This window comes from Lagopus leucura, unplaced genomic scaffold, assembly GCF_019238085.1.
Source record: "Lagopus leucura isolate 7727_CA_CO unplaced genomic scaffold, USGS_WTPT01 Super-Scaffold_100028, whole genome shotgun sequence".
NCBI classification, from domain to species: Eukaryota; Metazoa; Chordata; class Aves; order Galliformes; family Phasianidae; genus Lagopus; species Lagopus leucura.
The window spans coordinates 217,001-239,693 of record NW_024962279.1 but is presented as its reverse complement, the minus strand read 5'-3'; the positions used below and the strand labels follow the sequence as shown (position 1 = coordinate 239,693).

The 22,693-nt window shown below is 44.9% G+C and overlaps 2 protein-coding genes across 7 annotated transcripts in view; both read left to right on the top strand.

Moving 5' to 3' along the window:
- CFAP20DC (CFAP20 domain containing) overlaps positions 1-8,542 on the top strand; it is a 61,666-nt gene extending 53,124 nt beyond the window's left edge. For 2 of the 3 annotated variants that reach the window (XM_042880875.1, XM_042880876.1), the window contains exons 16-17: positions 5,884-5,975; positions 8,078-8,542. In XM_042880875.1, coding sequence (XP_042736809.1) covers positions 5,884-5,975; positions 8,078-8,190 — 205 coding nt within the window. In that variant the 3' untranslated portion in view covers positions 8,191-8,542. The remainder of the gene's footprint in view (positions 1-5,883; positions 5,976-8,077) is intronic. The other variant, XM_042880877.1, reaches the window with a different exon arrangement.
- Positions 8,543-17,568: 9,026 nt separating this feature from the next.
- Positions 17,569-22,376, top strand: FAM3D (FAM3 metabolism regulating signaling molecule D). Of its 4 annotated transcripts, none has more exons than XM_042880884.1 (10): positions 17,569-17,701; positions 18,517-18,573; positions 19,289-19,396; positions 19,564-19,587; positions 20,144-20,267; positions 20,419-20,477; positions 20,619-20,669; positions 21,277-21,361; positions 21,710-21,836; positions 21,958-22,376. In XM_042880884.1, the coding sequence occupies exons 2-10, from the start codon at positions 18,561-18,563 to the stop codon at positions 22,045-22,047; spliced, it is 681 nt and encodes a 226-aa protein (XP_042736818.1). In that variant the 5' UTR covers positions 17,569-17,701; positions 18,517-18,560; the 3' UTR covers positions 22,048-22,376. The 4 variants fall into 4 exon arrangements, with proteins under 4 accessions (XP_042736818.1, XP_042736816.1, XP_042736819.1 ...); XM_042880882.1 differs by having other exon boundaries at positions 18,471-18,573; XM_042880885.1 differs by having other exon boundaries at positions 17,601-17,627.
- Positions 22,377-22,693: the final 317 nt, after the last annotated feature.

Here is a 22,693-nt window from a genome sequence, read left to right as displayed (position 1 = left end):
ATGGAATGAATCTGTCACTTTGACGGATTGTGAGGCAAAGAACAGATTAACAGATTACTCATAGTCAGAATGCAGCTCACTGTGAAAAATGTGCAGGAAATGATAAGTGTTGGTTTGTGCTGATTTAATGATATTTTGAGACTACAACAACACTCCAGGAAAATAATACAATGCAGCTCATGTCTTGCATTTTTTTGAGTCATCAACACGTTGCCAGATTAACCTTAAATCCCTGTGATATTTCTTTTTAAAATACAGTTTTCAGCTCATGCAAAGCCATACAGACATGCATATTTATGTTATTTTTCAAGATTGTTATTACAGTGTTCACTCAAAACTCTTTGATTTGTGTATATAAATACTCCCCCTCTTCCTTCAGCAGTATCTCACAGAATCACAGAATCACCCGGGTTGGAAGGGACCCCAAGGATCATGTAGTTCCAACCCCCCTGCCTAGCAGGGCCACCAAACATACACATTCAGATCAGGTTGCCCAGGACCCCGTCCAACCTGGCCTTAAACCCGTCCAAGGACGGGGCATCCACAGCCTCCCTGGGCAGCCCGTTCCAGGGCCTAACCACTCTCCTAGTAAAGAACTTCCCCCTAACATCCAGCCTAAATCTTCCCTCCTTCAACTTAAAACCATTTCCCCTAGTCCTGCTGTTGTCAGCCCTTCTGAACAGTTTACTCCCCTCCTGGGTGTAGGTTCCCTTCAGGTATTGATAGGCTGCAATGAGGTCACCCCGCAGCCTTCTCTTCTCCAGGCTGAACAAGCCCAACTCCCTCAGCCTGTCCTCATAGGGGAGGTGCTCCAGCCCCCTGATCATCTTAGTCGCCCTCCTCTGGACCCTTTCCAAAATCTCAATGTCTTTCTCTTTCTCCTTCTGTATGCTCGCTCAGTTCTATGTTACACTCACTGCTTCCCATCTGAAGCTGCAGGGCAATCAGAAGTACTGATTTAAAAATTCATACTGAATGTTTTTTGATTTAGGGCATATTTTGTGAGAATTTATAAGAATGTTCACAACTGAAATTGTTTAAAGCATTTTAGATGCCAAAGTGGGCAATGTAAGGCTAAGACAGCTCCACAGTTGTTACAGAGGTATACAGGTTGCACATGAAATTTGATTTCTACATCTGAATGTTAATAGCCTTCAGAAGTCTTTGCTGCACTACTGAAACTAGTATTGAAGGCTTTATTTCTGTGGAAATGTTTCTATTAAAAAAAACTCATTACACATCCATACATAATATATTACAAAACAGAAACCAAATCAGTGTTTATAGCCAACCTGATGTAAGTTAATGAAGTTCCACACAACCTTGAAGTTCAGCAGGTTTGAAACTGAAAATTCTGATCTGCTATAGGAGCCTAAAAGTGATGGAGTCTCCAAAAAAGATACAGCAATGGGTGAGGGGCTGTACCAAAAGCGAGGTGACTGTACTGACCTATTTGGGTATTAAGTTGATCTCTATCAACCTCTTCTAAATAAACATCATTAAAAATCCAAATAAATTGGGGGAAAATAGGTGTTCATCTTAGCCATAACAAATATCCAAGCTACACTGAACTACTTTTGTATAGGAGCTCATACTTTGCATTCACCTACCATGGTAAGGTATTTACTTGGAGCATGTGCCGTAGAATCTGCTTCAGTGTTATTAAATACTATTAGTACGACAGAAGTATGTGCTAAGGTTTTAGATGGCAGTAGCAAAAGCTGACAAGAGCTGATTTTTTTTCTCTACAAATATTTTTGTAGTCTTGATTCATACAGGAGCCTCCTCTGCTCCTCCACAGAGTTAATCAAATTATTCGTTGTAAAAACAACAACTCCACAAATGTGCTCCTCTTGTTACCGCTCAGGCACGGCCAAGTTCTCTTCCAGGATTCATAAAAATTTCCTAGGAATTTTATGCAGCTAAATATCATCTTTTGTGTTCCTCACTGACTGTGCTCTTCAGTCCACGTCACGTTTTGTTCCCGATACAAAACTGATGTCACTTTTTCAGTCCCTGGTTCGATGCAGTGCAGCGCTTGCCTTGCATTTCTTCAGTGCACTGCTAGGCTGACCTCACATTTTGAATATTCCTTTTAATCCCCACGTAGACCATCAGACAAAGCTGTTGTACTAAAACTTCAAAGCAATTTAATTTTGTTAATAATGTGAATTAAATGATCCCATTGATTAAAGTAGTAGAAATTAAATCTCATCCAAAAGAAAAGTGATAAAGTATGCTATCTCCATTCACAGGAATGCTTAAAATCCTTTTATTATGAGGCTTGCCATTTTCTCAGTCCAGCTAGCAGGACAGCCTAAGAAGAAATCTGTAACTAAGTAAGAGTATCAGTGGCATTCATCAAGATTGAAATCAAAGCCTCTGATTATTCATTCTTCTGTTGATGGTATTATTGCTCATGGAAAAATTTAATATGGGATTGTCTCTGATTAAATCTTTGTTTAAGTGCTGCTTAAAAAGGCATTGCTAATTTTCTCAATAGATTTTACCAATGAACACCACTTTCTGCAAATCCTCTGTCATAAAACTGAAAAAGTGTTGATAAGTCCCAAAGATTGCTCCTGTTTTCTATCACAGCTCAGCTATCGTGTGATCTTTCAATATATGACATTTATTCTCCAAAAGGTTTTTTTTTTAAGGAGAAGAATATGACATGGCAAGATTATATCAAGTATGTTTTACTCTATCTTGGTATGGAGAATAGCTTTGAAAACAGTTCAGACTTTCAGTGCCAGCATTAAAGATGCTGGCCAATCTGAATGTGTGCAAAAGCTGTTGGGAGGCTTTGGACAACAAAACTCACAATGTCAAAAGACAATAGTTAGCATTCAGCACTGTTATCAGAGAAGCTCTAGATAGTTTATTACATGTTGATGGTATTGGTTATAGCTTGAGGCACTGATAGCATAAATGGAGTGTTTTAATTAGTCAGAGTGCTTGATTAGCTTTTCTGTTTTAAGGAGATAAAGAAGCTTCTTAAAGAAGTCTGCCCCAGAAACAATTTTTATATTTTAATAATGAGAAATAGTTTAACAATAATTTAATGTTTTAATAGGAAATAATAAACTTGCCACACATCTCCCTTGCATCGATCATAAATCCACATACCTCTGCCTCCCTTTGGAACCACCAAAATTCCATGCTCTTACACTAGCCCCTACTAGAACAAATAATAACACATCAACTGATCCAGATGCCTCAAAAGAAATATAAAAGAGGAAAGTGAGCAACTTATTTACACCAGAATTAAATAACTGAAGAACTAAATAAAGGACAAAACCATCCAGCTAGTGACAAATCATCCCGCCTCTGATTTCTCAGTCTTACTCTTTCAGGAGGACCCTGCAGAGATGGGAGTATTAAGAACTGTGAATTTAGGAGAGGTACTGGTTTAATGGCACACCCTTCCTCCTTCTGTGTTCTGTGAGTGAAAGGTCTCTGTCTTTTCCTTTGGAGATAACTACCTTATTATCTTTCTTTCCTTCCTACCAATATCCTCTCTGATTTCCTACTGGTACCTACTGCCTTTTTTTCTTTAGAAATAATCTGGAATATATTTTATGTGAAAAACATGTATCTCTAAACTCTTCCAAACCTGTAGAACTGTGTATATGCTCTAATGCTTCTTTACTTTTCTAACTACATTTGTTAATCAGACTGAGACCAAGCACCATCCTTCTCTACCATCCCACTGGATATCATGTGCATTTAATTAACTGCACCTGAAAGCTTTCAAAGCTTTGGTGTAAATGAAGAATCTTTGGGTGTATGCATGGAATACAGAAACACAGTGACAGAGAAAGCTAATAATGAGATCTCTGGGCAAGCATATTGTGGGGATGAGTTGTACCAGCTCTCATTGGCAGAGCAGCAGAGGGGGAATGGCTGGAAGTTGGACATATATGTGAAAACAGAATGATGGGATTAAAAAAAATGTGAAGTATGTTTTTGACATATTGAAATGATGGAAAAATCTGTATCTTTTCCTGTAAATCTCCTATACTACTTGCTGGATTTCTACACCAGCAGTTCTGTTTCCTGAGGCAGAAAATTAGTTTTTTCCATTTTGACTGCTAACTGATAGGTGGTTGTCCCCAAATTCACCCCAGATGATGTGTGCGTGCCAGCAGGAGATGGAGTGGAATCAACAGCAAGTCCAGAAGTAGCAGAAAAACTAACAACAACCAACAGAAAAGCAACTGGCATGTTTTAGCAATTACAGCACATGCCTAAGCCTTTCCAGATCTCTCTGTCAGAAACAAATCTTACGTGAGATCTTCAAGGCTTTTCAGAAAGTAGAAGTACATCACCTGTTTTCTTGGTGTTGGACAATTGATACAGCCAGGCAGTGTAAAGAAATCTGTCAAGCTTTGGGAAAATTCATCCTTTCTAGAGGAATCCCTGGAAGCTGAAGTTACTTGCACAGCCCGAGCTGATCTTTCTGGCCTCCAGCACAAGTTGGATGCAAAATGTTCTTGTACCAGCTGTTGGAACAGCCATGGCCAGACAAACTGAATTAACTCCAAACTAACTTAACTCAATAGAGCTGCTCAGTTCCACCAGCATGAAGCAAACACAGGGGAATTTAATGACCCCTTTCCCATCTATTTCCGTTGCCTTGCAGTGAAATACATTGGTCAAAAAGGATGGATCTGGTTCCATCAGAATGAGATGATTTACTGAGGTCCCTTGAATTCCATCTCAAATGTTAAATTTCAATCACTGAGTTTAGTTAATGGTGATGTGGAAGCCTGAATGTGTTACAGCTTTTAACTGTTGAGCAGGAGAGATGGGAACATAATGAAACATCAGCTATGCACAGCGTACAGAGATTAGCTTCTTATATGAAAAGAACTGTGAGACGTGGTCAGCTGCAGGATTGCCTGAACTTTGTGCCTTGGATGTGTCCCTCCAGGGCTGCGTTTCTCTGCCTCTATTACTTGAATGAAATCTCACACATGTGCTTCCTATCCACTTTCTCAGTGGAAATGTCTACCTTTCAGCTTGCAATAAAAAGCAATAGCAATAACAATAAAAAGGACTGTTCTGTTTTCCTTTTTTGAGCTGTAACAATCAAAGGCAGTGTATCATAAAGTGGCATATCGGAAATGAACACTGAACTTTGCATCAATGTATGATAATGCGAAAATCATTTTTAAAAGCTGTCACAAAGTAGTGTTCAGCAGAGGCATAAACTGCCTATAAAATTAAATAGGTGAAGAAGTCCCACAGTCTCTCGTCTATGATAAAGATTACATCAAAACTTTTTTCTTCCTGGAAGCAACACAGATTTATGACAGCTGTGTTCTCTGTCTTATGGTCAACTAGAACTATGTTATGGTCAATAACAAATTTTTAACTATAACATGTAACAAATTCTATAGCACTAACACTTGCTGGGTCACCCAGTTGGACCAGATGATCTTAGTGGTCTTTTCCACCATGATGATCCTATGCTTCTGTGATTCTATGATGCTATAGAGGGGCGCCAAGCACTGCCAAATCAATGGTAACCAAACACAGCTCTTGCATTGCCATTAAGCCTCTTTCCCCAGGATTTTTGGTTGACCTCTACAGTGTCATCAAACACAGGTGGCTTCTCCCAGGTCTGTTCCGCAGCAAAGGACTTCAATGAGTCCCATAAGCTTTCAGAGCACAGCTCTGGGGATTATGGATCACACCTTTTGTTGAGAGAGTAATACCAGCTGAAGTTTTTCAGTGTGAAAGGTGAAAATGCAAAGGAAGGAAGGAAGCCTTAGCTTTTTAAATAGTGTTAGCTGTAAACTATATTTTTATAATACTAAAATCACAAATAGCAACACAAACTGTGCTTTTAGTTCTGATTTGGTTTGTGTTTTTCAGAGACTGGCTGGATGCATTCAGTCCCCCCATCACTCCTGCAAGCCAGAAATTGGAAGAGCACATAAAATCTTCACCAAATCAGAGTATTCCAGGTAGGAATTTGTGAAGATAGTGGATCTGGGTAGAAAACCATTTCTGAATGCTGTTCCTGTAGAGCTGGTTCTGCTTTCCAGTAGTTGGTTTTTTTATACTGCTACCTTTTGAGTTCAGCATCACTTATTATTTTCAGTTCAAACTAGCAGAGTTTTCCATGCCTCTGATAGAAGAATAACTTTTGCAGGTATAAATTCTTAGCATTCTGGTTGAATATAGATTCATCCCATTAAAAAATACATCTTACTTGTTTAAAATCACGGATTGATGATAGTGAATATGGGAAAAAAAAAAAAGAAAGAATGCTAGGACTAAAGTTGACGTTCACAAGAACCAGAACAGTTACATATGTGGCACTTGTCTTCTGATTAAAAAAATAAATAAATATAGCCTTAAATGAAACCTCAGCGCAGTTTCCAAAGGAAGAAATTGCTGAGTTACCATCTCAAGGGCTGCAGGTTTTTTTCTTCATAACGGCATTTGTTTAGAGAATGACAAAGAACTCTGTGGAAACTGGAAAGTTGGCAGCAACAGAATAAAACATCTATCTTGTTTTCTTCAAACCCTCTTTTTTTCTTACTTATGCGTTAGGAAATAGGGTAGATACCTACATTTTTCTTCAAGTCCAGGGAATTCAATGTGATATCTCATAAATCTGACCTGTGTATTTTGATTGCCTGAGGATGAAGATGTCTGAGTGATTTACAGTCTAGAATAGATTATGGCCCCCAAATTGGCCATCTTTTCATAGATGTGTATTTGTAATTGTTTATGACAGCAAAACAGAACTCTGCTGTCAGGAGGGACCTTGCTTTGAAGAATCAAATAATATGTTTTGTTAAGAGTCCTAAATAAGCCCAAGAGAATTGGACAGTAATCCTTGAGTTAAAGACGCGTTGGATATAAATTTGTGAAAGGTCTCTGAGAGGGTCTTGATGTGGATTGATGTCTTGATGTCTGGATCATGAAATCCAAGGCTTGCTGCAGTAAAGCTTGAATCTCTGTAAATTTTAACATTTGGATTGATTGTCTCTAAAAAGCTAATAAAGCTATGGATGCATCTGAGAAATGGCTGGATTTCTCCTGCTAATTCACACCATTTTTCAATTTTGTTGTTTCCGATATTGCAAGGTCTCTTATATGATTGTTTTGTTTTGTTTTGCTTTTGTTTTAACATCAGACACCAGACATTAAAATGCATTTCTAAGAAGTCCCACAGTTCATTCGTTACGAGCAGTTAGGATGCCACACTGCCTTCCTCTACTTAAGGCGAATTTTAAGACATCTATATTTACAACTTATCTGAAAATATTAATTGGGGTATATACCTTTGCATACATAGTTAAAGGTCCTGTCTCAGGATAACACTATATCTTTTAGTCTTGCTTTGGTTTTTATTAGCCTTCCTACAGTGAAAAAGCTCATTGTATCAGAAAAGTCAATGTGAGCTCATTTATTGCAACAATATTGACTCTTCTGTAAGCTTGCTGGACTTATTTGTCACACGATTTCTTCAACCCATTAACGACAATGAAATATACTGAATATACTTTACCAGCTACCTTTAATGTGTCTATAACCAGCAATAACAAATACCCTACGAATGCTAACAAACTTGAGTGCTGTTGCTGTGAGACCAACGTGACAAGCAGCAAGTCTTCAAACAGAAATGTTTGTGCTGCTTAATTTTCTGATTTCCACGCGGAATATTTTAATAACACACAATTGGGTTCCTACAGTCCTTAGGAAAGGACTGACTGTCTTTGCTGGACTAAAGCAGACACTGAGGAAGACACCACTTAGGAGGACTTCAGTACGCTCTCAGTAAAGGTCCTGCTGCTGAACAGCCCTCTTGGGCTTTGTGAAGTCCAGCTGTTCAGCAAACTGAATGACATCATTTCACCTCAACTGAAGGCAAGTCTTCAGAAGTATACAAAAAAAAAAACAACTGAACTGCATTTATCTTGAAGGTCACGATTCAAAAGTCAGAAGATTATACAATTTAAAGAGAAATTATGTCACATTTGACAGAGAGGTATTTCCATGTGATTTTTCAAAGTGAATGAGAGTGATTTACTCTTACTTTCCATTCCTCACACAGGTGAAGATGACCTCAATGCTGAAGAAGACGAGGAAGTCCTGACTCTATTGTATGATCCGTGTCTGAACTGTTACTTTGACCCAAATTCTGGGAAGTACTATGAATTGGCATAGTCAGCTCAAAAGGGCACACTGTTCTGTATTCAGAATAGACTTATCTTTTAACTGTTTTTGAAGTGTGACTGGGCTGCATAATTTATCATGTAATTTAAATCTTGAAGTAACCAGTAGTTTTGCAAACAAATGAATATATTTTGTACATAGTGTCTTATTTTTATAGTTTCACATTAAGTTGTACTGCAGTGGAAAATCACGTAGCGTGGAGGTTCCGGTGGGTAAGACATTTATTTGTTAGTGTCATTTATTTCCAGCATTCAAAGCTTTTACGTGGGAATGAATGCAGGTGAATCAAGAGCCTTTGTGGTGGTCATCTCTAGCTTACGGTCTGACTCAAATAAAAAGAACTTTTTCCATTCATCATTTATTGGATTGCTTTGTACTTTCAGGATACACACTACAGCCCAAACAGACACGTTCAAAGGTGTCTATTTTGTCAGCTGCCTTTGTCATCAGAAACAAAAACGTAGGATGAGCTCTGGTACCAGCTGCCCTCTATTTCCTGCTGTAATTTGAGATGGCAGTAAGGAGTGATTGTTTCAACACTCAGAAATTGGAGCCTTGTTCCATGTAAAGGCAGGAAGGTGTATATATGATCCATACGCATGCAGTCCTTGCACGTTTAAATTAGTTTTTCTGTTATACTTTGCAACATAAGAACAAAACTTATGTATCCCATCCACATTGTCTTTCAGTGCAGTTTCCAGTGAGGGCCCCAGAGTTCCAACTTAGAGACTGAAATTGCGTGCATCACAGTGTGATTTCTTCCTGCTGTATGTATAATATCCATGTTGACCACGGAGCAAGGCTATGGAGATAGAGCAGACCATTCACAGCACTTCAAAATAAATGCAGCCCATGAAACTGTGCAGGGCAGGGGCTGCCTGTGGAAGAAGCAAAGCGTTTGGCTGTAATGGCATTAAGCTCACAGCAGCTTCGGAGTCCAGCAGTTCAGTATGTATCAGTTTTTTGGAAGAAGTTAAAGTGGATGTCAGCATCACATGGCAGAAGTGATCTATGGCCATTTCTGGCGATTCGTGCTCTGAGTTTCTACTTGATTATATCCAGTGCTGTTCCACAGTAATCATTTGCAAGTTGATTACTCAGTGAATTTTTAAGAATAATGTATTGGAATGTCATAAAGTGAGCTTACGAAGCTCACTGGTAAGTGATTTAAAATGTTATGTCTGTAAATTATTTGTAATTATGGATGCCAGTTAATGAATATCCAAGAATCAATTGAAAATGCAGCTGTTAATAGTGGTTTGGCACAGGATCAGACTGTGTATTTGGCTTCTGTGTCAGGTACAAACATATCACCACCAATTGATTCGAGTAGCACTGAAATCCACAGGAAGACAGATACTGTGTGGAGATAATTTACTTACCCTGCCTTAGCCAGTTTATCCCAGAAAGATTTATATCTGTTCTTGCTAATGCCATAATCAGTTTAAGAGTTCAATGAAATCATAATTTTGCCCTTCAAAAATCAGATCCTGGCTCACACACGCTTGTATGTACACAACTGCTTTCTGCTTAGCATTGCTTGTTGTATGTCCTCAGCTGCCATGTGAGCTCTGTGACGCCAAACGGAGCACCTCTGTCCCAAAGCGCCCCCCCCTCAGGACAGCAGCATTGCCCTTTCCCCTCTGCTGCCATGTTTACAAGGCAAGAAGACATGAGAAGTACTCCTTATTATTCATGTATCCTTCAGACATGAGACACTCAGTTTTGGTGCATCTTGAAACTTTGGGTCAGATGGCAAGACTGCACAGGCTGCAGAATCCGTGCGAGTGTTTTTGCATAATGCATTTCACACTCAATTTTTTTTCCACTGCGTTTCTTTATATTAAAAAAGAGATTGTTTTTAAGCAATGAATTATGTGCAGAACAAAAAGACAATCCGGTCTGTCTTTCCTCTGTGGTACTTCTGATAATCACCACTTCTCTTGTGGTTACTATAGTAACTCGGCATCCTCAGCTGCCACCTTTTCTGGCACTTTGAAAAAAAATCTATTGAAATTCAGTTCCCTCACAAACTGAAAGCTTGGTTTCATGGCACCCACGGGAGTGTGTCAATGTAACAACAGTGCTTCTCGTTGGTTCTGGTTCCTGTTGAAGTTGCTGTTAGCAGCAGCACAGGAGCTCTCCCTCTGATGCTCTGGATCCCACTGCAGTCACTATGAGCAATGCCTCATCCACCTCCCCCAACCAGGAATAGTTTTGGGGTGCTTCTGCTCCATCGGGTGCCACAGTCCCATACAGCCATAAACAACAGGGCCAGGCTCCCAGCACCACTGTCACTGCACTGTAATGCTGCTGGGCTTCCAGCAACGCTTCCATTACACCGCTTGGGTTTTTTATCTATTAACAAGTTTATTATTGGATGATTGCGTGTTTTATCTTTGTGGGAGACCAGAAAAAACCTAGGTCACAAATTACAGGCGTCATTTCAGAGCACTGCATATTTATTAGGCCATCTGCTACCGCCGTGCTAAAGGCACAAACCTTCGCTCCAGCAATCTATTCGCAGCGACTGCCTTACCACCTGAGGTGGAAAATACTAAAGCTCTGGATGCATTTATTATCGCACTGAGTAATTTTATAATGTGTTCATACAGCTCAGAAAACATCCCGTGCAAGTGTTTGGCTGCTGCTTTCTCATCAGGAAGGCTCTCCAAAGAGGAATCCCATGGTGCCGTGGGTTTGTTGCATTGGGCACATGGTGGCACTGAGTTTTGTCATTCAACCCTGGGTCATCATAGAACCACAAAATCGTTTGAGTCAGAAGGGACCCCGAAAGGCCATCAGTCCAACCCCCCTGCAATGAGCAGGGACACCTACAGCTCCATCAGGTGCTCAGAGCCCGTCCAGCCTCACCTTGGCTGTACCCAGGGACTGGCTGGGAAAACCGTTATTCATTTCGAGATAATTTCAAAGCTCATGGATGATGATTATTCTCTGGAAATGTTTTTCCAATGGAGAGTTCAGTTTGCTGAGCGTTCCCTTCCCATTTCCAGTGCTGCTGTTTCCCATCCCCTGCATTAACACATTACCACTGAGAATGAATGGCTGCACTTCTGCTTTGTATCTTTCTTCCGTATTTTTGACAACTGTTTTTCATGCCTTGCATAATTCACTGCGACCCATGATAAAGTTAAGTGCATTCAAAGCCTGTGCATATTTAAGTTACTGCTTCTCCTTTGTGCAACAGCCTATAACCATATTTTAAAGCAGTTACAGTCTTTGTTACAGTCTTTTACTAAGCACACATAGTGGCACTTTTGTAACTGGGTTACTGAGCACACTTTAACGAGTCATGCAGCCCTCACAGACAATCACGTAAATCCTTCTTAATTCACAGTTTATTGACCACAGTGGTTCTGGATGAGCATCTGGCGCCAATGTCCCTCCTGTGGGCACCACACCACCTGCTGCCACGTCTCCATGGAAATTCCCAAAGTTCCTCTTGAAAAACCAAAGGGCGTGCTGCAGCCCTTCAGCACGTCTGCAGGAAAGCCAAGGTGTGAGGAGTGCAGAGTAACCCATGGGCAGGCAGCGACGCAGGCGAGGAATGTGTCAGGCAAGTTCGGCCACAATAAATACCTGCTTAGCAGGCAGAGGATGTTCAGTTCTAAATCAAATTGCATATGAAGAGTGGAAATTGCTGAGACTGGTATTTACCTGTGAAACCAAAATTACTTCGTGAAGAAAATAATTACAGACAGACTGTCTAAAAATCGGTTGTGAGTCCTTATTAAGCAGCTGAGACGGAGACACCGCTGTGAAGCACAGCGTTCAGAGCTACAGCCCACATTTTGTTCTGGTTGCATTGCAATGCCTTTCGAGTTTAAGGAGGTCTTCCTTAAGAAGTTTAAGGAGGTCCTTTTTTCCATGCAGTATTAATAAGTCAGCAACAAGGGAGAAACCCTATTACCAGAAAAGGCTGATGAGTTCAGGGAATTAGTGGGGGAAACATGAATATTATACTAAAAGCAGTTGCTTGTTGCCAATATCGAGGCACCAGTGAGGCAGCTGAGCTCAGTGTTGGCTCTGTCCTACAGGGACACATTCAGGGCCATGTCCCAGACTCCATCCTGCAAATGTGGAGCTTCAAGGAGAGCAGCTAAGGATCTTTTGCTGCAGCTCTCCTCCCTGACACCCATCCCTCATGATGTCTTAGAGTCATAGAATTAATAAGGTTGGAAAGACCACTAGGATCACCTTGTGCCACCATCAACCAACCCATCACCACCGTACCAAACTGTGTCACTCATTCAACATCTACCCTTCTCTTGAAAACCTCCAGGAAAGATGACTCCAATACTCCCAGGGCAACAGCCCTGACCACCCTTGTGCTCGCCTCTGGCTGCTCCAAGCAGTGAATGGTTTACAGACACACAGCATTCCAAGAGGTTTTCTGAGGCTGGGACTCTTTGCTCTTCCATCAGAAAGCAAAGCAGCACAGCCCTTTGCTCATCAAGCGCTCTTGTCTCAGCCCAGAGTAAAGGCTAAACAAACACATCTAAACAACTGAAAAGCACGTCAACATTCAACTTCAAAATAAAATGCAGTGAAGTGTGAAATTATACCTTTTATTCCATAAATCTCCAGCAACCTGCACAGCTCTGTAACTTGTATCACGCTTTAATATTGGCAGAGTTTAACACACCATGCAGACCCCATAAAGTAATTACATTTCATCTCAACAATGAAACAAAATCCCAGCTCATTCATCCCCCTCCATCTGAGGAAGGATTATAGACAATTCAGTGCATGTCGATTTTTCCTGGCGATAAATCCAAAGCAGGTCACCAACAAAATGGTAATGTGGCTTCCCCAGGCAGCTGATTTACAGGGAAAAATAGAGATATTGTTTGGTGTCCTTCAAGGCACTCTCACCCTGCTAAAACCCCTTTGCTTTCTGAAACTTCTTGAGTTATCCTCTACTTACAAGAAGCTTAAAAACATAAAACTTACTAAGAATCGACCATTTCCACGCTTTGCAATTGCTGATCTTTTGGGTTTTGTTGCTTTGGTTTTATGAGTTTTGTGCCAGATCCTCATTCAGCTTTTAAAGAGTTGCTTCATTTTGCAATAAATGAAGCGATTTGAGCAACAGTGGCAGAAAGACATCAGAAGGCACAGACACATTCACACCTCATGGCACCAGCCACTGCCTGGCCACCAATCCACCAAGGTCCCCTTGGGCCACCAGGCCTAGGCCAAGTATACAGCTGTTTGCCATGATGGAGGTGGCCACCAGGCACAGAACACCACAGCTACAAGGGAAGGCATGAAAGTGCCTTCTTTCTGCCATCCCAAAATCAGCCACTGGGAAGGCATGAAAGTGAACACGCTGGCAAGAAGAAAAGGCACAGTGGCCTTGACAATATAGATTGGTTCCCAGTTCACCCAGGAAAGCAAAGACATGAGCTGGTGTATGCAGCTGTATTACCATAGAGGGATCTTTTGTACGTGGAGAGGGGGCAGTGAAATCTTAACAGCAGAGAGGGTTAAATTCCGCTTAGCACCACCAGAAGCCGGAGAAGGGCTGATGGAAGACATGGAATTTGATGGGGAACTTTTATTTTAAAAAGTTAGCAACCTTCCTGGGAGTCCATGAGCAGCTGAAGACCAAACTGAGTAAAAAAATGCAAGGTGAGACTAGGCGAGTTACACAGGGCAAAGAATTGTTATGATGAATTATAATAAAATCAGCGAGGAAAAATAACAAAGACCTGAGATGCCAAGAAATGTCATTTCTTCTGCCCTCCTTCTGCCTGGTGCAGGCACGGCACCAGGGCAGCCCCATGGGTGCAGACAGTCCCAAACCATCACAACAACAATGTGGTTACTGGGTAGTAACTCAGCAGATGGTGACTTTTTGAAGTTGATCGCGGTACAAATGATACTTTCTGAGTTTGTTTCTTTCCGTTCTGATTCTCAGTAGCGTGTTCAAATGTCAGGGAGCATCATATTTCTATCTTTTATTTCCTCTGTGAGAAGAAATCTTCCTTAAGAAGCCTCAGAATTACATCTTGGGAGAAAAGCTGTGCTCCCTCGATGAAAGCAATCTACTTTATAAACATTCCAGAGTACAATAAAAATAATAGATGCAAAAAGCCCCACTGGCTTTTTTCTCAGTGGAGATTTTAATTTCTATTGCACTTTTTACAGAGACATTCTATCGGCACTGTGATGCCTTACTGGGTTGGTGGGGCCCATTGACAGCACAGAGGTAAGATCTCCTCTGTGTCCCCAGGTGGGCTCCCACCCCTGCCATCCCCCTTCTGAGCCCAACCCCCAGTGTCTCATTCTGCCCCACTGCACTAAGCAGCAGCAGGTTTGCATCACTCAGATGATGCGTCCCCAAAGCCTGCCCTGCCACAAGCAATAAGCAAACCTGGGCAGCACAGCATGCAGGGTGGCTGTATGCTCACTCAAACATTGTTTTTCAGCCACACAGAAGCAGTAGAAGCAGCTGCAAGTGAACTCACTTCACTGAACAAGGCCCAAAGACAACTTCCTCCAACTAACATAGGGCCAGTCTGGAAACCTGCAGGTGAGGAGCAGATAGAAGCATCTGATCCTCAGTGCCACATCTCCACAGTTGTCAAACACCTCCAGGACGGTGACTCCACCACTCCCTGGGCAGCCTGTGCCAGTGCATCACCACTCTCTCTAAGAAGAAAGTTTTCCCAACATCCAACCTGAACCTCCCCTGGCACAACTTAGAGCCATTACCTCTTGTGTTATTATCAGTACCTGGGAGAAGAGGCTATGAGTCCCAGTGCACAGCTGGGAGCACAGCACTTGGCCAGCAGTGCTTCGCCCAACATCCTTCCATATTTAGTGCAAGTGAAGCAAACTGGAAGCCTCAAAGGCACAGCTATTGGTAAGGCTGGGATTTGTCTCCTCTTGTCATTAATTGCCCAAATCAGAGCTGCAGAGCTGGCACTATGCTCCACTACACTTTGTAATGAAACCACTGACTGTGCCTAAGAAACAGATTTAATGATATGATACTAATAGAGTCACACATTTCCCATGCAAACATTCGTAATCTATATCCACACCCTTTTTTTAATACTGCTTTTGCTTCATAACAAAATATCGAGCACGGCACCAACTGGCATTGGGCAGAGGACAGCGAGCACTGGAGCACTCCTACTGTTAATCACATACCGAAGGAATCTGTGGCTATGGGGTTGGAGGTCCCCATGGGCATCCATCTGCATTTTGAGGCTCTCAGCAGCCAAAGGAGCAATGGAGAGGGGCTGGGTGCTGCCGAGGGGTTGGGTGTTGTAGCAGTGGGGAGGGATTTATGCTCCAAGTTCTCACTCAGCATTCACCAAGCTGTCTCAGAGGAAGGGCAGGGACTGGGGGTCTGAGGAAGTGGGAGATGTGCTAATTGCCTCCGACAGGCGTAATTGCTGCAATTCAGAATGCTAAAAATGTGAAATTAGGAATAATCAATGGATGTTTATGATCTGTGTCGATACCGTGAATTCAGCTAATACAGAGTAATTACACTCTTCTAATTCCCGGTGTTTGTCATCGTTGGGCTGCAGAGGAGTCCTGCAGAACAATAACAGCGGATTGGCTGTGCTAGAGCTGCAAACTGTGGGCTTAGCGCGGCGCGAGCTAATTTCTCTTTTAATGGTAAAAGCGGTTATGATTTCCCTTATTTATTCCTCTCTCCGAGCGCCGGGGGCTGCGCCAGGGCTGCAGCGGGAGATGGATGCGCTGCGCAACAGCACCACCAATTGCCGCGCCGGCACAAAGCAAAGCACGCACCCACGGCTGCGCTCCTGCTGCCAGGTGGCGCTTCGGCCGCTCGCCCCATCCCGTGGCCCCGCACCTCCTGCCAGGATTCGTGCCTCCAGATGGCCACCGCCACTGGGTGACAGCCATGAGATGTGTTATCAGGGTTAAGGAACTTGTGCGTGTGTGCAAAGTTAACTACCAGTGGTGCGGTTAATGGTACCGCTGACTACAGAAGGAAGCCTCCAGCCTCTGACAAAGAAGGGGCAGCCAGAGGCATGGCATGTGGGGCTCCCAGCTCCACGAAGGCAGTGAAAAGGCAAAAGTGAGAGGTGCTCCAGCAGCAGCTGCAGACAGGATGGGATTTGGCCATGGTCCCACTCCTGGGCCCAGCTTGGTCACTGCCACTGCCCCGTAGCCCTGCCCGCCTCCTGCATCCTGCTCAGCTCCACAGTGGGAGCAGGGCCTCTCCCTAGTTAACCATTGACTTGCAAGGGGAGCTCAGGCCACAGGCACCCTTCTGAGCAGCCAGCATGCAACCAAATGCTTTTATGGTCAGAGGAAATTAGAAACGCTCTGGCAAACAGTGTTGCTCCAGGGAGGAGTTCAGCAGTGCACGCAGGCAGATCTCCTGGGCCCCTGGGCAGGCTCTGGGTGGAGCCTATGCCTAAAGCACCATTGAAATCTTTAGCAATCTTTATACAGGAACCTTTTTGTTCTCAGAATGGTTTTTAAGCAAATAGGTTTCCGGTTTATTAGACAAATACCTCTGGTTATTGCCTGCCGTCCTCCGCAGCTCCTTCCTTCTCTCCCTCTCTTCCAGTGGCTCTGGCTGACAGCGGAGCGCTGTGCTCTTTCCAGCATAAAAAGAAAAAGAAAAAAAAATCAATCCAAACAATTAAAAGAGAACATAACAGAAATCCCAGGAGAGGGTTGCCCTCTTGTAATGCAATCAGGTTCCATCAATTTCACTGCTAAGGGACTTCACCCAATGAGTTTTACCTGGGATTAAGGTGAAAATAAATAGCCCGAATAAATAAATGACTTCCCCAAAGTGGTAGTGTTTATTGGTTTATTTTTCCATTTCTCTCCCTCTGCAATGAAATCAATACACGCATAGAAAACCATGAGTTGGGCTAAGCACTGTGCAGTGGGAACACACACGCAGGCGTGTGCCCCCACAGTGACTGGGACACAATGGGGACGTTTTGCAACTTTCTATATTCTAGGTCTGAAGTCATTGCCAGCTGCAGGCTTTACTCATTGCACTTGAGGGAAGCTCAGAGAGCTCCAAATGCAACCCACTACCAGCCTGGAGGTCTCACGTCTTGCAGAGGGGGATTTCAGAGATAAGGGGCCACTGGGGCTGGCAGGGACAAGGTTGGAGGGAGTGGGAAAGGGCTGTGGAGGATGCAGAGACACAGTGCTGTGGGCATTTTCCATAAATGTTGGCAATGGGACCCAGAACAGGGTCAGACAGGAAGGAAAATTTCTCTCCTTCTTCATAGCATGCAAACCTGAACTCAGCCTTCAGCCCAGCCCTGCTACAATTCACTACTTTTTATTTACCCTTCAAACAGGAAAAGCAACTCTCAGCGCAGGTCCTTTACAGATTTTCTACACCAAGCTTATCTACGAGCACAGCAGCACTGGGCACACTGCTGCAGGTGAGGCTCTGCCTTCTGGCTTCAGGTTGGGCTCCAGGACGGACCACACCATGCTGTGACCTCGAATTTGGACGGTAGGATTGGGTCCCTGTGGGTATCTGCTGTGTGTCCATGGGGGACGCAGTGGCAGCAGGGAAGTGGGCAAGTTTGGGTGGGAAATGGTTCATGATCCCACTTGCAACCCTTCCCAATCCACATGGGCGAAGACACTGCACGATCAGGGAAAGGGAAAACGTTTGTGCTCCTGTGCCGCGCGTCCTTAGAGCTGGTGCTGCTCTGCCAGTGTAGGAATTGCTCCCAAACTCTGCTTCTTGTTAGAAATGCCCGCAGCTGCATCACCATGAGCCCAACAGAGTGTATGCAAATTAAGAGGACAAAATTGTTTGCTGAACAGAGAGAGAATGCGCCAGCCCTTGGCACCAGTTTCTTTCCTTTTCCTTCTGATTTAAAGAGAGGACTTTCCTCTGCAGACCTCTCTGACCATGCCAGCCTAAACTGCAAGCTGTCAGTGGCATTCTGCAGTCCATAATATTGAAAACTCACCCTGCATCATCCCAGAAGGAAATGATGCAGGGCTGTGCCTGCAAATACACCACTTGAGCTATTCCTTGTCAGCGGCAGGGAAGAGTTCCTGGGAAAAGGACAGCACTGGTGAGTGACAGGGGATTAGCATGGGGCCTGCAGAATGACTCTGATACACCGGAGCCAGGACTTTGATACGTCAGGGTGGGGACAAGCATGTGCCCAACAGGAATCCATGCATTTATGGTGGCTTAGTTCCCAACCTTAGTCAATGCAAATATGCTTAACGGAGCAATTCTTTTTCATCTAACATTCGCCTAGGTTTTGTGGATTACAGCCACGCTTCACGGTGTTTCTCCTTGCTCAGGGTGACGCAGGACCAGTGACAGCCCCTCGCTGTGTTCCCGCAGCATGCGGGTGACAGGTAAGGATGGAGACGAGCATTTACTTTTCCCAGTCCCATTTTCTACAGCTCTTCATACCTATTTCTCATTTGCATCGCCCATTTCAAGCCCATCTGCCCTGCCATCCCCTCACCAGCATCACAGGAAAGGTCATTTGTATAAGCATCAGGTTTTTATGATATTTGTGTAGATTTCAGGCTGTTGTGTATTTCCCAGTGAAACCTTCAGAGGCTGAGAAGTGATGGCTCCTGAGAGGTTCCTGCTTCCATAAGAGCCATTCAGCTGCAGTCTAAGTATATTTTTCTACCCTGTTTCCATGCAGGACAGGAATGTTTTGCTCCAGTGAGTGTTGCTTTAAAGCCAAATGCCAATCACATTTGTATTAGTGGCTGCTTGGCTGTTGTTGGTGACTAATTGGGGGACAGCAGCCCTCCCAGCACTGGAAAAATAGGAAACACTTGCATTTATATTGCTTTCTAACTAATTATCAGATTAACTTTAATGCAGAGAGGAGCATGAATAATGCCCTTTGGTGGAAGAGTGATGTCGATCTGAGGATCACCGCTCACTCTGGAGACATTAATTAAGAGACCAGAGTCCTTGTAGAGGATGAGGAAAGGAGTATTGGCCACCTGCCATGCCACGGCAGCCACTATGTGCATGGAGAACTGGGGATGCAGACTGCGGGATGCGCCAGGGATGCCCTTCCCCCTACCCACGTCCTCCTCTCACCAGGCATGGTCCGGATCCTGGTGCCGCTGGCCACACTGCTGAGCTTCTGGTTCATCATACAGACATACTCTGAGCACAGAGGGAGAGCCATCAGCCTGCGGAGCTGGTTGGGTGAGTGCATGGCGGCCCCTGGTTGGGGGCACAGCCACCAGCTCTGTTATGTGGGCACAGCAGGGACAGGGCAGTGGGAAGTTCTGCAGGAGTCCGGGGATATTCACAGCCCCAAGGAGAGGTTTTGGTGGGCCGTTGGGATGCTGACCTCTCCTTTGTGTCTGCAGGTTCCACCAGAAAGCCCATGAGTAGTGAGTACCACTCTTGGCTTCATCTCATACACAACACTGATCCGGGCTTGAGGGCAATGGTCGGAGCACGATGACTGCTTGCAAGATGAATGTCTCACCTTCACAAATGCAGGGGGATCTCTCTATGGCCCTTGTGTAGATTTCAGCACAGCAGTGTCTTCATCAGGCACATGGGCCTTTACACATCCCATGCCTCAGCACAACACTCTCAGGCCATGGGCTGCAGGAAGCCAGCAGGGGTCCTATGCATGTGGTAAGGCTGCAAGCCTCACCCCAGCTGAAAATGGGGAAACTCAGGGCAGAAAACTCACACAGGGCTGGGCTTGAATGGGTGCCAGCAGCGAACACTCCCTGTGACACCCGCCCTCTGTTCACACAAAGCAGTGCCCAACTCCAGCTCATTACGTCCCATCCCAACCCCATCACCGCCCATCACTGGCCCTAGGACAAGGCTGGAACGTGCCTCACCCCACAGCGCACCCTGACAGCAGACACATGCCTCAGCCCCAGCCCCAGGGCTCGTGTCCCCCCCCCCACAGCTCCCTGCTCCCCCCAGGCCCACCACAGCCCCGCCACAAATGCGAGAACAAGAAGGACTGCCCCGCCGACCACTTCGCCTTCCGGATCATCAGCGGTGCCGCCAACGTGGTGGGACCTTCCATCTGCTTCGAGGACAGGATGTAAGCAGTATGGGGAGGGGGTGGGGTGGCAGCAGGGCAAGTTTGGCCTCTGACTGCCAAGCACAGACCACTCCACAACAGTGGAGAGTGTTGTCTTTGTGCCTGGGGATGGTTCATGGCCTGCTGCCACTCACTGGTCTCTGCTTTCCAGCCTCATGAGCACCGTGAAGAACAACATTGGCAGAGGGCTGAACATAGCGCTGGTGAACGGTGAGTTGGGCCCCCGTGGCCCAAAGGCTTTGTGCACAGCCAACTTCAGGACAGCATCAACCACGGTGCACGTGGGCCTGGGATGCAGGGGAGCCTCTCTGGAGACCCACCCTGACTGTGTTGGGAATTTTCAACCCTTAGGAAAGAGCGGGCAGCTCCTGAAGGTGGGCTCCTTCGACATGTACTCTGGAGGTAAGCACGGTGCCCTCGGTGCCAGCGGTCACCAGCACTGCAGCAGCTCTGCTGTGCGTGCAGATAAGGGCTGCTGGACTTTGGCCATCTCTGGTGGTGGACGTGTGGCTGCCCAGGGTCACAGCTGAGCTGGGCTTCTGGCTCCCTTCTCACTTACAAAAGCCTGAAGAACAAAATCCCACTAAACCAATCACCCTTTATGTTTGTTGGTCATGAAAACTATATTGGTAACTCCAGAATTTTAAGGAGAAACACCGACATCATGCGATTTCTTGTAGTCTGTGAGCCCCAAGCAGCAATCAGCTGTTGTGCCACTAGATGGGGCATTGGACTCGAGCATCCCGCACAGCAGATGCAGGATGAGGAATAACTCCCCCAGTGTGCACAAAACTGCTGCCACCGGGCGGGAACTCTGCAGTCAGGCTCATTCCTGGTGTTGGAAATTTAATTCATATGAGCAACGTCTCACAGCTAGTTAGCCAAATTAGCAGTATATTTCTCCTTATGGTCGTGCACAGCAGGCAAGCAGCAGTCCCAAACCTTCCTATCACCAGTACCATGCACAGCACTACTAAAACCCTTTTCTTTTTCCTAACGCTCCTCTCAGATGTTACACAGCTGGAGACCTTCCTCGAAGATATCAAGGATGGCACCATCATGCTGGCAGCCACCTATGACGATGCCGCCACAAAGTGAGTTGGGCCCCATGCGTGACCCTAGGTGCCCAAAAACCAGCAGCAGTGCTAGGGCTGGGGGTGCTGCTGCTGCCAACCTCCACAGCCACGTGCTGCCAGCTCTTTCTTCTTAGAAAGAGTGGTGAAGCACTGGCACTGTAGCCCAGGGAGTGGTAGAGTCACCGTCCCTGGTGGTGCTCAAGAACCACAGAGATGTGGCACTGAGGGTCAGTGGGCATGTTTGGGTAGGTTGGTGGTTGGACTTAACGATCTTAGTGGTCTTTTCCAACCTTAATGATTCTATGATTCTATGACAGGAGGGGGCCCACACAGCACCATACTGATGCTTTTTTTTCTGTCCCTCAGGATGAACAACAAAGTACGGGCACTTTTTTCAGCACTGGGCAGCAGACACGTGAACCAGCTGGGCTTTCGAGACAACTGGGTCTTCTTAGGGGCGAAGGGGATGAAAGACAAGAGCCCCTTTGAGGAGGTACATGGCCCAGCCACCATCTCTCATGTCTCACTCACCTATCTGCAAGCTTTGCCTCACTGCAAATATGCCCAGTGCCACTCTCTTCATAATGTTTTTTTTTCTCTTTTTTTTCCTGTAGCACATCAAAAACGACCAGAAAACAAATAAATATGATGGTTGGCCAGAGCTGCTGGAGATGGAAGGCTGTGCCCCCAGGAAGCAAGATTAGAAGGGACACTCTGGCAGCACACCTGCATGGAGCACAAGCCAGGTCTATGTGGACACCAACCCCCCTGGACCGAGCAAGCCCCCGGCCCGGCCACACGAGGCTGGTGGTGGCTGCTGGCTCCCAGAGACCAGCATTCTGCTGTGGGGACACGCGGTGCTCAGAGCAGCTGCATCATGCAGGTGAGCAAGCACCCAGCCAGGCTCCAGCCAAGCTGCCCTAGTCCATGGCTATGCGTTGATGTGGGGCATTTTATTTTTTATCTTCAAACCAAGCATTTTGTGATAAGTTTTCTAGTTGTTTCTTAAATAATATACCTAATTATAAAGCAATACCTCCTTCCTTCTACTTTGAGCGTAATCCAGGCTTTTCCCCACAGGCCTGGCATTGCCAACCCCTCTGCCACCAGCTCTGTTTCCCATCCTCTGTCACAGCACCACACATGGCTGTCCCCTGCCCACAGACATGGGGGTGCTCTATAGCCACAATAAGGCCACGGTGGTGGCTTGCTGGTCAGTGTGTGCAGACAAAGAACATTTGCCCACCTTGTTGCTCTTTTTCTGGGTTAAATCCAAGCTAAATCCTCCAAAGATCAAGACAACACCATAACCCAATGCCTCCATCCCAAACCAGCAAGATGGCAGATTTT

Excerpts from the sequence above, each read along its gene's own strand:
- FAM3D (XM_042880884.1), top strand. Across the intron at positions 20,268-20,418 it reads ATCTGCTTCGAGGACAGGAT|CCTCATGAGCACCGTGAAGA; the intron begins GTAAGCAGTATG and ends TCTGCTTTCCAG. Across the intron at positions 20,670-21,276 it reads CTTCGACATGTACTCTGGAG|ATGTTACACAGCTGGAGACC; the intron begins GTAAGCACGGTG and ends CGCTCCTCTCAG.